This window comes from Xiphophorus couchianus, chromosome 20, assembly GCF_001444195.1.
Source record: "Xiphophorus couchianus chromosome 20, X_couchianus-1.0, whole genome shotgun sequence".
NCBI classification, from domain to species: Eukaryota; Metazoa; Chordata; class Actinopteri; order Cyprinodontiformes; family Poeciliidae; genus Xiphophorus; species Xiphophorus couchianus.
The window spans coordinates 14,527,229-14,541,226 of record NC_040247.1 but is presented as its reverse complement, the minus strand read 5'-3'; the positions used below and the strand labels follow the sequence as shown (position 1 = coordinate 14,541,226).

The window sequence follows — 13,998 nt, the reverse complement described above, 5'->3', positions numbered from 1 at the left end:
TCTCTGTCACAGTATTACAGTCTAAGTATCAAATTCAACTTCTTGCCTAGTGTTTTCTTGGTCAAAAAGATTAAAAGTATCAACACTTGTAGGGATTCTGGTGCTTATTTCAGCAAGAGTGTGTTTGTGCATGGCTGTAAATTTGTATCTCCACAATAAATCTCAATTCTCTGAAGTAGAGCTTGCTGCCTTCTGATGAAATATTGATTGTCATCATTGTTCAGAGATATTTCAGCAGTAATGGTCCCTGACTATATTGTAGTATAGAAAAAACAAATAAAAGGATCACATGATGCTTCAGGAGCAGTTTTTGTATGTATATATTTTTTTTAAGGTTACATTGTTAACTTTAAAGGACATCTGTGACTGTCATATAATGAAATATAATATAATTTCTTTTTAGGGGTCACCATATAGTGAAAGATGACACATATTTGACTGCTGGTTATGAATGATTAGCAGCTGTTTTTACAGAAATTAACCATTTAAAATCATCAAATTCGATGTAAGCACACATGGCTATCGAGAACAGAATACATGTATCTATGAATGTAAACAAAGCCATTTTTATTGTCCATCTGAGGAAATGTGCAATGCCTTCCAGCAGTTCTTGTGCAGCAGTATTCAAGCGTTAGACATATGGCAATGTTTTATTAGATAGTAGCAGAATGTGTACTATAACGGAGCACTTGTTAAAATAACAGTTTATTGATTTTTCTCTCTAAAAAAATAAGATGCTGAAATACCGGTTGAATTGTGTAGTATTTTCCCTAGTGTTAAACATGCCATTTTCAATATAAAATTTTATTTTTTTGTGTCATGTGGAAAAAAAAATATTATTCTTTTCTCTTTATACTGTATTTTGTTTCAGCCAAAATAGCAGATGTACTTGGGAAGAAAATAAAAACAGGAATCCAACAACACAAACACACATTCCCATTGAATACAGTTCATTCTTTTCCATTAAGCAGCGCCCTTGCTGCTTTAATGCTTCCCAGTGGTAACGCACACACAAACAGGCTTGGCTCCCCTCTGCTCCTCACAGTCATTGCTATTCCTTTCACACCTCAGCTACTCTCACTAAGGGAGAGCAATATGAAATGGTCCAACTCTGTGATTAAAACTGAAAACAGAATCGGGATTTGTGATTGGATTTTTCACCACAAGTCAAAAACATCTAAATCAGTTGGAATCTGTTATTACTTTTAAAAACTACATTCATTTTAGTCCAATGGCTTTTTTACTTACTGTTTCACCAGTTGGTCTGGGTCTGTAAATGACTTAGATCCTTTTTTACAAACATGTTTGTTCCCATAAACCTTGGTGTGATGAAAGAAGACATTAAAAATGACAGTTTAAAGGAAAAAATCTACCATATGTACCCCAGAAATGTTGGAGGGAGGGATCAACTCTACCAGTCCTGGAAACTCTGCTGAAATTTCATGTTTCCTCGTCATGTGTTTTAATGATGGAACTGGGAAACACAATACTGATAGATGATAGACTGGAGCACAGATTGTGAGTCATTTTTTTCTTTGTTGAATTATTTCTTTCTTTGCCGGAAATGAAAAAATATCTTGTTTCACATGTTTTTATTTTGGGATTTTTATCTAACTTCTGTTACTGATGTTTTTTCCCACCTAACAGTCAGACAGTATTTTGATTTTGTTATACTTTGTGAAATTGAGCTACATCTATTGATCATACACCACCAAACTTTGATTTGCTTTTAGGGATATTTTCTGTGTGTATTTCATGAGCTACAAGTGTACTTTCTGCCAAATGTTCAAACTTTTGATTTACAGTGTGACTATGTCCTATGACTATGTGTTGAAAGATAGTTTTTTTTAATAATGAATGAGTGATTTATGCAGGGGATGTAGCTATTTCTTCAACATGACTCTGAGCCTCATTTACTAAATGACAGTGTGATCAAAACAAAACCAAACAAATCTAATTGATAAAACCCAGAGTTTTATCATCTAAACAATTTACAAAGTCTAACAAAATCAAATGTTACCATTCAAACTGGTCTGCCAAGCAAATAACATCACACAGTGCTGAGTAGCTTGGCCATATTATCTGAGGGTTTGTGTACTCATGTAGAGGAAAAGTTGATTAGACAGTAAAAAACAGATTCTCAAAGACCATTGCAATCTGCGACATGTAATCTGCATTAATTTGCAGGTCTCATAAAATCTGATGGTATTTAATTTGCAGAAGAAGATACAAAGAAGTAGTACGAGTCACTTGATGCTCTGCTGAATTCAGATAAAGAATGCAACAATGCCACATAAGGTATTTCATCTTGTCTTCCACTGATGAGTATCTGGAGTACCTGCAATCTATAAATAATGTTAAAGCAGTACATATTATGATTGTAGAATATTTGAAGAGATATAAAATAGTTTGTCCACTTTGCATAATGTAATTAGGGGAGCACTGACCTGGTGCTAACTCCTGGATGGGAGTGAGTGGCAACCAGCAGTGTATCGTGGATATGAAGTATGGAGCATCTTTTTAAACAAGGGATTATGCTCATTACAATATTAGACCAAAAATTTAATTTTTGATGCTTTGTCTTTTGGTAAATTAGGTAAAGAGATTAATTATGGCTGTTGCTGTGCTTTATTACTCAACAATAATAATCAGCAAGTTCTGAATTCCTTGCTAGATGTTTTTTTCTAGTTTGGAGATGTTCTTCTATCCATCATCTAAAAAAACACATAAGTCAATGAAAGAAAATTTGCTTGCTCTTCCTCTTTATTTTAGGCCTAGCTTAGTGGTGTCAGAGTGGCATAGACTGAGCAAGAATGGTACATCTGCAGATGTACATCTGCAGACCCTCATGGTCATACTTGTGCTTGTTTTGTGCTGTAAAAAGGATTTGGTCCCTTGCACATTTTGTTTGTTTATGTTTGCTTTTTTTCTTCTCTCACTTAAATGTCACCAAAGGATTTTACCATCTAACAAAATAGCCTGAGGAAATAAAAAAAAATGTATTATTCAAATGATGTTTTGCTTATTAGAGGGGAAAAAAAACAACCTAAACAATGTGGCCCTATGTATAAAAGTAATCGGCACATTAACCTCATAGCTGGCAGCAAACTCTCCCATCAGGTATTTGAGTAAACTGACAGAGACTTTTATTTCCCTAAGGAGATATTTTGGGCCACTGTTCTTTGCAGAATTGTTTTAATTCAAACACAATGGATGGTTTTTCAGCATTATGCCTTGTATAAAGAAAAAAATAGTTTGAAATCTCTTACTATGGTTCATGTTGTCAGACACATACTATTAAAGAGTTTTGGTTTCTTGTTTTAAATTCCCCTGATATGATCATAATCAACCCTAAGGGTGGCTTATGAAATTGCCACCCTTGATGAACAAAAATAATGTAGTTAATCACACGTAAATAAAAAAAGGCGGACAAATAAAATCATGACTTGAAAACATCATTTTGTATTCCCACTGGTTAGTTGTACTGGGTGTGAAAATTTTTTGGTTGACGTGAAATGCTTAAGCATGTCAAAAAAAGCAACAGAAACCCCTGAAGAAATGTGTGAGGAGCTATCACCTTTTTACAGTGCTGTATAGGGCAAGGTAAACAAGCTGGTGAATTTAGTTTTCTGAGGTATGATATAAAGATACAAAAATGTTGGATATGGAGCATTTGCTGAACTTTACAGATTCTTACATCATAAGTTTGTAATGACACATTGTTCATAAAAAACACACAGTGAGGAGTGAATTTGGCATGCAACTATCATAGACTCCTGCCACATTATGGACATGTCTTTAATCAGTGAGGATATATGCCTACAAGCATCTGTGACATGCAGACCTCCAACACTAATTAACAAACCTTTGCTTTCCTCTTGAAAGCAATGTTGGTTGAATCATGTCTCCATGGAAAATATCGGTATCTATGTGGCCAGTGGCTATCTTCAACAGGCGTGTTCATTTGTGAGTGAGGATCAAATCTGGTGACTATATATAAATGGTGATAAAATCATCCTTGAACATAGTCAGAGCTAATAGAATTAATTACGTTGAGAAACAAGAAGGAAAGCCCATTTTTTTGTTCTTGTATCCTATTCAACTATTTAAAACTCAATGTCAGTCAAATCAAAGCTTACACACTCTGAGAATCTGCCACTCAAATGTGAACTTCATGTGAGTACATTGTAAAACATTACAAGATAAGTCCACTTTAAGCATTTCTATACCTGTATTCACTGCCAATTCATGTTTTTAAGTTGATGTTGTGGGAGTGTGCATGTGCTATCACTTTATGCAGCAATTGAGATGTTTCTCATTTTTCTTTAACCAATATTTCAGCTAAGGTCCACCTTTTTCCTCATAAAACATCATACAATGCTAAAAAAATCCAGTGGCAGATGTTCTGTATTCATCCATTCTATACACAACATGTAAACCTAAAAGATAGCAGGACAGATGCTAAAAAGAGGCCATGAGGCTCATGCAATGAGAAATGAGTGGGATCCTGTGATAACTGCAGACCTTAAGCAAAGACATTAAACCTTATGCATTACATAGAAATCTGACATTGTAGACAAGCAAATCACTTCGGTATAAGGGACTTTCTCTTATCTATAAAAAAATAAATCAGGTTAGATTGTTTTAAGATTTTGTTTACATCAGTTTCTCATAATTCACTCATTCATATTCAAATTATCTCACACACGTATGCGCACCCCTGCAAATGTAAATGATTAAGGCCAGGTTTGGGAATGGAGGGCACAATATGTAGCTTATAGGCTTCTAGGTCCTCTGGTATGTCTCCAATAATAAAAATAATAATAATAATTGGGAGTCACTACAAGAAGGTGGACTTTGTATTTTTATGGAACTGAAAAAACCCTTTGGCTGAAATCATTATTTTGTTGTGTTACTTCTAGTTATATCCGTAGCTCAATCTCTCTGCTGACTCTGCATTTTTAAACAAACCCAATGGCTATTTGGGGGTATTCTTTGTCGATGTGAAATATAGCACACAGGAATTAACTCAAAGGAGGGGCAGTGACATTCTCCAACTTAAGGTACTTTTCTTCTAAAGTATTCCCAACATGTATTGACATAGCTTGTTGCCCTAGCGGCATGCTCAGGTTATTTGCGAAATATGAGAGCCTTCTTCTCTATACCTTTCTTTGTCTCTAGCTTATTGAGTAGCTCTGTTTGCCAGGTGTTTTTGTCAATAACCATATGTCCACCTGCGTTCCATGTGTCTCTGATAACCTATACTTCAAAGGCCTTTGTCCAAAGTATTTTGTCGTCCCCTCTCGGCCTTTGGTCTACGTGCTGGGTCAGGTCCTATATGATTTTCATGAGCTTTCCCACGAATACCTTCAAGGGGAAAGTAACAGTTCTGACCCAACATCTTTTGGGCTGCTTCTAAATGGTTAGTCCCCCTCTGGTAATTTATGTTAATACTGCGTTTTGGGCTGCCACCAGCCAGTAGACGATCTGAGGGACTGGCCTCAGTAATGTCCCGGAGGTGCTCATCGTCATCCGTATCAGCATCGATGTATTTGCTGATTGAGGAGTCATGGAAAGTGAAAACTGTAGGGGCCATGGCAGTGCTGTCTGGTGACTTTGGAGGGGTCCTGCTGCTGGCAGTGGTGTACACAGATGCTTCGGGACTCAAAAGAGACTGGTCTGAGACAACTGAGCTGTCTGAAAGTGGGGACGGCCCCGAATCCCCGTCGCTACGGCAGCCTCCTTTAAGGCTTTTTGAGGAGTTTCCTGAAAACAAGAATCTTCTTGTATTCTCTGGGCCTGAGGATTTTAATCCTGGACTCAGCACAGACTCATGCTGCCCTATGATTTGATGACCAATTTTTTTACTAATGTGCTGAGACAAAACTGTAACTGGACCAAAAGTAAACCGTGTGCTTTCTTTAAGACCAATGTCTGCTGCTGGACTGTGGGGATATCGTGGATTCTCTTGGAAGTCTGTAGCACAACTGATGTAGCTATCTATGCTAGATAAGCTTTTCATGTCCCCCACTCCATCTTTGGCTCCTAGCACTGATGGTCCATAGTCATGAATGGCTCCAAGCTCTATCTCATCTCTCTGTTTACTAACTCTGGACCCTCTGTCTTTTGCATTGAGGTTAGGTTGTGACTGTGTCTTTGCCATCTGGCTGTACATCTCTTCTAATTTCTCGACATTCAATCTTTGGGGACTGGTGTCTCGAGCTTTGCAGGGAGAGCCGATTTCTTGGGCATTGAAGGAACGGTTTGAACTTGTCTCTGATGCAGCTCTTTTGGACGCCCATTTCCAATGACTTGAGGACAGGTGGTTGTCATGAGGTCTCTCGCTCTTTTCTACTACTACATCCATGAGCTCTGCACTACGAGCAAAAGCTTCCTTTAAGTTCATAGAAACAATGCTACCATTTCGTTTTGCCCTCTCAAGAGCCTCCCTTCTTTTAAGGGCTTTTTCTTGTCTTTTCTGCTCCTTATAGAACTCGGAGAAGTTATTCACAATAATGGGAATAGGTAGCGCAATTACAAGCACTCCAGCAATACAGCACAATCCCCCCACAATCTTTCCCAACAGAGTTTTGGGATAGATATCTCCATACCCTACTGTGGTCATAGTGATGGTGGCCCACCAGAAAGAAGCCGGAATGCTTTTGAACTTTGTATCCTCTTCATCTTTCTCGGCAAAAAATACAAGACTAGAGAAGATCATGATACCCATGGCGAGGAAAAGAATAAGCAGGCCCAGCTCATTGTAGCTTCTCCTGAGTGTGAAGCCTAGAGACTGAAGACCTGTAGAGTGACGAGCCAGCTTTAGGATACGAAGGATACGCATAATCCTGAAGATCTGAACCACACGGCGGACATTCTGAAACTGCAGCACACTCTTGTTGGACTCTGTCAGGAAGATGGTGACATAGTAGGGTAGAATTGCCAGCAGGTCAATGACATTGAGAGGACCCTTGAAGAACTTCCATTTATTGGGAGAAGAGAGAAAGCGAAGTAGGTATTCCATGGTAAACCAAGCAATACAAACAGCTTCCACATGCGCTAGCTGTGGGTTGTCTGTGGACTGGCCGAACTCATCTGTGCCCTGAAGCTCTGGAAGGGTGTTTAAAGACAGAGCAATGGTGGATAGCACAATGAAGAGAATGGAGATGATGGCCAAGATCTGAAAGACAGAACAAGAGAAGTAATATGAGAAAAGATTGCACCATTAGGGAATTAGATAAAGTACATAAGACTTGAAATGAAAGAGGAGAAGACACTTAGACTGGCAAACTCTGTATGAGAATACCAGTAATTGCTAAGAATATAAGAAATGCATTGTAAAGTCGTGTGCAATTACACCAAGTAGAAGTAATGGGGTATTTTCTTAAAATTTTTGCTGTGATATAGTAACATTTTGAAACTTTTGAAATAGACCCCACTTTTAAACCTATTCGCTACTTTACTTAGTCTTAGACTTAAATACACCTTCAATGTATTTATTAAAGGTCAGGAAGGCAGTATGAAAGTGGTGAGAAGTGTAAGAGAATGCTGATATTCTCACAGTGTAAATAAATACCCAGCAGAGTGTGAGACTGGCTGACAGCAAATGGACTGAACTCGGTTGGATTACTTATTTATTTATGACCGACTTATCCAGTGCACTTACATCAGTAAGTGTGCTGGGGTGAACAATAATGGTTAGCAATCTATAAAATCACCATCGTGTCTGCATGTCTGGTCGAGGTGACATATTTAATAGGCAACACTTTAATAAATATAACTAAAATAATGGGATTCCAAATTTGTTAAAAATTCAATACTTACATAAATTTGTGAAAGGTTCCAAATATTGTAAAAGTTATTTCACCAGGGAAATCCCATTGAGATTAAAAATCTATTTTGCAAGAGAATCCTGGCGAATACGTCATGTACCTCTCAGGAGATCATGCAGTTGATGGATTGTCTTCCAAAATTTGATTTGAAGGTGCTTCTTTCAGCTCTTACACCTCTGTAGGATTAATAATTTGCCTTTTTTGCCTGGGCACAGAATAGCACAAATCCCCTAATTGTTTCTATTTCATCAATCCTACAATTATACAACATGCAGACTCAGTCAATTTTAAAAACAGGCATTATTGGCACAATTTTGAATTCTTTGTGGAACTAATATGGTTAAAATTAAATATACATGCTGAAATATACGCAATGAAAAGGTTAGGATATTCTGGATTTTTCTAACACATTTGTACGTATATTACTTCCTCTAACAGTCCAAAAACATGACTATTAAGAAAATCAGTCTTTCTAAATTGTCCTTAGGTACAAAAGTCTGTGTGCTTGGTTGTTTCTCCCGTGTGTCCCTGCACTGACCACACTTCTCTCCCATTGACTGCAATAGACAGATGTAGTAGAAAGTTAACTTTCATGTGACGTGTGCACAAAGTTAACCTCTTCTGTTAAAGAAAGAATGAAGGTCAAAATAAAGATGGCAGTTTTTAAATCATTAATGTTGTTAGATAATGTCACCCTTCAAATTAGAACAGTTCAAATAAACCATTAAAAGAACAAAATAAATATGGCATTCATGACCGTGACAAGCATATGTAATCTTCTGACAGAAATTGTTCCTTAATAGTTTAGTCTATTTTAGTCCTCCGTTTTCTGAACAGGCACTTATCAAAAGTTCCTCAGCTTTCATCTTTTCCAATTGAAATATGTTTGTTTGTTTGTAAATGTTTTCATAATCTTAATGCAGCACTTAGATAACAAAATGCAGGGTGATAAACATCCCTTGCCTTTAAAGAGGACAAGGAACAGGGTTACTTCATGAACTGCTGTCTGCAGTGGATATATTAACCCTAAAACTCCAAACAGAACAACTTAGAGAGATGAGTAGGAGGTTGTTGCTAGAACACTGAGCCTGTTTTGGCAGTAGCCCACACGCTAAAGGTTAGGATGTTATATGATGATATAAATCAAAGGATTGTTAAAACATTTTCTGTAAGAGTGAAAACCATTGTACAGGGCAGCATAGCGCAGAGAGATATTCAAAACAGTGATTAAACATTCTCATTTTACTGCAGTTTCCTTTGCTATAGACAAAGTACAGCTACTTTTTTTTTAGGAAACTTTATTACAACATTAATCAAGTCCATCTGCTTAAGACTTACCTGAAATTCTGTTTGTTTAAATAAAGGAACACTCTCCACAGCTAACATGTAATGGAAAATTAATCTAGTATTCAGATTCCCCAGAGTGTAAGAGTGGCTAAAAAAGCATCCTTATCTATGACCAATCAGAACAGAAGGATCCTGTTGCCATAGCTTCACGGCAGGCATGAATAATAGCCCTATCTGTTTATTTTCTTCCTTCTGTGTGTGTCTCCCCCCTTCTCTTGTCCAGGAGCAAACCTATTTGAATCAAACACTTGAAGAGCAAAGAGGGTCTGGGACTGAAAGGTGAGTGTGAAGCTGACAGGGGCAGCATACAAGGGAAGGAGGTAGGGAGGCCACAGTGGAAACAATGATGTTGTTTAACACAAAATTATTCCCCATAAAGCAAATAACAGGATGTGCTGCTTGTGTTATCTGCTGTACCTTTGTAAACACCAGGTATTAAAGGTCATCCTCTGGGTAGGAAACACATCAGACTTGTAATAAGTCTCAAGGGAGATACAGAGGGGCACCGCTGACAGATTCCAAACTTATAGCCGGGAGAGATAGCAGCTGAGGAAGGGCAAGACCAAAAAGGGGGCAGAGGTAATAGGATTGAGAGGCTATAAAAAGATTGCTAATGATGATGCACCGATGCTGCTGTGTAATGTTTTGGTGATGAGGTTAAGTTCCACCAGGAAACCCTGCACATTTCCCCCAGGATGTGGTGCCGTGGCCACTGTCCTCTCTGAGCATTCATCCACCCTACACATCTTTACATTTGTCATCCCGGGGTTGTTTTAATGTCAAAGGGCTCTAATTTCATAAATCCACTGAACTCCACAGCTGACACAAACCTTTAAGCACACAAATGAGACCACAATAGAATGAAGAATGGGATGGGACTCAGGAAAGGATTAATGGCATCAATACGATTACAGGCTGTTTATGAGCAGTGCGTTGACTCAGAAATCAGTCTGATCTGACCTGACTGGTGACAAGCCAATTAGAAACTCAAACTATCCGTCATTTTGTGATTAGTGAATGTATCGGGTAGCTGTTACCAGCAACACTCTTCAGTGTGGATGTGGTTATAAAGAGAAGAACACTTAGCAAAATATTTTCATTATCAGTGAGGTGTTTAAAAATTATATAAGAATTACAGAGATTTAAAAATCTACTTAAAAGAAAACAATTTTTTACAACATGGTGAATTTGACTAAAGTGTAGTGATATTTCATAAAAATATTACTCAAATAAAAGTAAAAGTAAAAGGTACAGTGTTAATAAGGTATATTTTTCCATAAGGTTCCTTGTGTCACTAGTTGCTACACACCTGTGTCTTGATTAAGTGCATTTATATTTGCCAGGTGCATCAATTCTGAATTGTTCTTTCTCTTGTAAATACAAGAAGAAAAACTGCTGCTTAAGTAATGTAGCCACATTTACTGTGTTAATTGCTAGTATAATATGCTAAGTTTAAAAGGACATACGTTAAATAATTTTACGTTATTAAAATAAAATCCAGTTTTATAGTCCCTGCTCTCTCACACAGTGTGTCATCATCTCCGAATGCTGGCTGCAATAAATTGTAATCAGCTAAAATGGGAGTCAATTAAGCTCAAACGTTTACATGAACGATAGATCAGAAAATGGACATAAAACATTGATCAATCCATCAGTTTCAAAACCTTTCACAGCAGAATCTGATGACTGACATGGCTGACTATGTTCTCTGTAAAAAATAAAATGAGTGCATGAACCCTGGTGGCCAACTAAAGGAAAGCTATATAAAATTATTTGAAGGATAGCAGAAGACAACATGTGCATGATAGATGGATAAAGAGAGGGGACACACTGACAGGAAATCCCACTGTGACACTAAACAAAGCCAGATCTCACTGGTTTGTGTCTCTCCTGGCATATGGTACAGTGGTTCAGCAGACACAGTATTCCACAGAGAGTAGCCACATTGTTGGGGCAAGGTGACACCAGAATCTCATTAGGCTGTTAGAGAACATGTGCTGGACCAAACCAAATATGCATATTTTATTAGACCAAAGAAAGGGTTGCATAAACTACACTGATTGCCTAGTCTAAATTCCATAAACACATACATTTAAAACTTAGGCAACTGTATATTAATGCAGAAATGCAGTTATTTATGGACAATCTGCTGTGCCTCAATGACAACTCTGTAAAACATACAGTGACCTACTTTTAGACTGGCTATGTCCCAGCAGCTGTGCCTTTTTCCTTCTCTTGTAATATCGCTTCTTGTCAGGGATTTCACCATTCTTGCCAGTCTATTCACCACTCACCTGGCAAGAAATCAACTTAAAACCCCTTCTGTCTGTTTGGAAATATAAATACTTTCATTTGGGAGTTTTTATGCACAAACACCTCTGAGTTTTACAGAGAAAGATAAAAAAAAAGAGAAAATATCAAGTGTGCTGCTATTGTGTCAAAGAAAAGACCTTGATAGTATCAGAAGTCTGTAGGAAATAGTCAGACTGATTAGAGATAATAAAACACAACAGAATAATCATTCATTACAGTCAGTCTGTATTGAATGCCAATTCTCAATATGCGACACACTTGTCCATAACACATGTCCATAACTTTGAAGCAGATGAAGCAGAAGACAATGCCAGGTGTCACATCTGTCAGACAAGAACAGGAAACCGAGGATGAAAATTTACACAGGCTCACAAAATTGAACAACAGCAGAAAGAAAAGGTGTCGCCTGTACTGATAAGTCTCTATTTCAACCTGTAACATTGGAACTTTTCACTAAGCATGCACTGACAACATTAAAACAAAACAATATTAACATTTATCACTTATCATTTATAACATTACAAGCCACTATTTGCTTTATTCTGACAGCTACACAAAATATTTGGGTGATGATAATGTCAACAGAAAACAACAGAAAACTCCAGGCCAAGACCTGATGAGGTATTCCTCAAAACTGTACGAATAACATGGAACAAAAGTTGGGTTCAAATTTACAAGTAATCCTACATATTGTAAGACACAACCTTTATATTACAAATACAACAACTAAATTATTTAAGATAAAAAAAAATAAAAAGCATGTACATGATTTCATCATTTTAATTTTTACTTAGAAGAATTTATGATTTCCCTTGCAGTGGGCTATGATGTTGCTTGTTTTGGCATTTCTGATTTTATTCTGTTGCAGCAAAGTTACCACTACATTTTTTCAGCCCAACAGAAACAGTTTGGTTATGAGGAAAAAGAGTTATTTTCCCTGGATGAGATTTACATAAATATGGTTGAGCCTTCACTTAAATGGATGCAAAATAGCTAATTTAAATTTAAATTTAAACTGTGACAGTGCCCTGAGAAACAAGTAGGCATGCAGATTTACCTTCTAGTTTCTAGTTTCAGAATTAGATGTAACTTTCCAGTTAGGTTTGCAAACATTTAGCACCCATTGATAGCTTTCTCCATGAATCCCTCTGTTTACAGTTCTATACAGTTTTCCTTTAATGCCTGACCTGATTATAATTTTAACTAATTCCAATTATTTACACAAGTCTTATCTGCTGCAAGTGTTTAGATATTGGATGAGTTCGGATGAGTTCATAAATATAAATGAAGACAAAGATTATCCCTGTTAATGTATAGGACACAAATCCAACTGATGTAATTTTCATAGCATTTTTAATGAAGTAAAGTCAGAAAAAAATCATTTCAAAGAATATGCAAAGTGTATATTTACTATTTACATTGCATTTACTATTTACTATGCATATACTTGAAAACATCAGCCTGTGTCCAATTAACCAATATAATTTGTTTCACTAAGAAAACTGACTGAAATAAAATATATGATTATATGACTACTTCCTTTTTCATGTCAGCCAACATTACCATGAAGAGTATTGCAACATTGAGGTGCAACAGCAAGAAATATCCATGAAAAAAATAAAATTTAGTCAGTAGTTGACACTTGCTCATGTGGATGCGCTAATACCAGCCTTTACAAATTATAATTCAAGAGTAAGGATCAGTATATTATAAGATGCTAAAAAGAGTATAAATGCAGTGTAAGAAGTTGATAGGTACAACTTTTATTCAAAATGTAACAAAAACATGCAAATTCTTTGACAGAAAAGTCTGGATTGAAATTTTAAACTGAAAGAAATATTTTGTTGAACCAATTTTAAAAAAATTACTCTAATTTATCAGTGAGGAAAAGTGATAATTTTTGATCATTTTTGGTTATTTTCTATGTAATTCTGAAATCACACATATAACTTGAGCAAAACGAACAAAACCAGCTTTAACAAATTAGAGTATTTTTTTTAAAGTTGGTTCAAAAATAAAAAAAATTCAGTGTCGTTACATTATTTGTAGCTCAGCTTATATTCTCCCAGCAAAGAATCTGTGGTGAGATCCAACTCCTAGCCTCCCAGTGCTCTAGCATCTTTCCACCTTTTTCTATGGGAAAAACATTGCATGAAGTCCCATTCTATTGGGACTAGCCCCCACTGCACTGGGACTAACCATCACTCCACTATAGTGATTTAGTGGCCGAACTTCCTGTTCCTCTCAGCCACAGTGTCATTGTTATCACTCTGCCAGGGCTCACCCGTAGAAACACATTAAACCTTCATAATAATGGCAGGTAGTACTTTTTAACCTCCACCTAAGCCTTTAAACAGGCTGGGGCTGAAGAGGTGTCGGTTTCTGTTTTCGGTTGAGTGAATCCAGGTCTTGCTTGAGCTCCAAGATCCCCCGACAGCTGACTTGCTTTCTCATCATCCTTGGAGCCACATTGTGGGCCACAGGGATGCGATGCAACACACTCTCT

General features: G+C 37.0%; 1 protein-coding gene across 2 annotated transcripts in view; it reads right to left on the bottom strand.

Moving 5' to 3' along the window:
• Positions 1-332: 332 nt before the first annotated feature.
• kcnb1 (potassium voltage-gated channel, Shab-related subfamily, member 1) overlaps positions 333-13,998 on the bottom strand; it is a 42,202-nt gene continuing 28,536 nt past the window's right edge. For both annotated transcript variants that reach the window (XM_028003793.1, XM_028003794.1), the window contains exon 3: positions 333-7,180. In XM_028003793.1, coding sequence (XP_027859594.1) covers positions 5,267-7,180 — 1,914 coding nt within the window. In that variant the 3' untranslated portion in view covers positions 333-5,266. The remainder of the gene's footprint in view (positions 7,181-13,998) is intronic.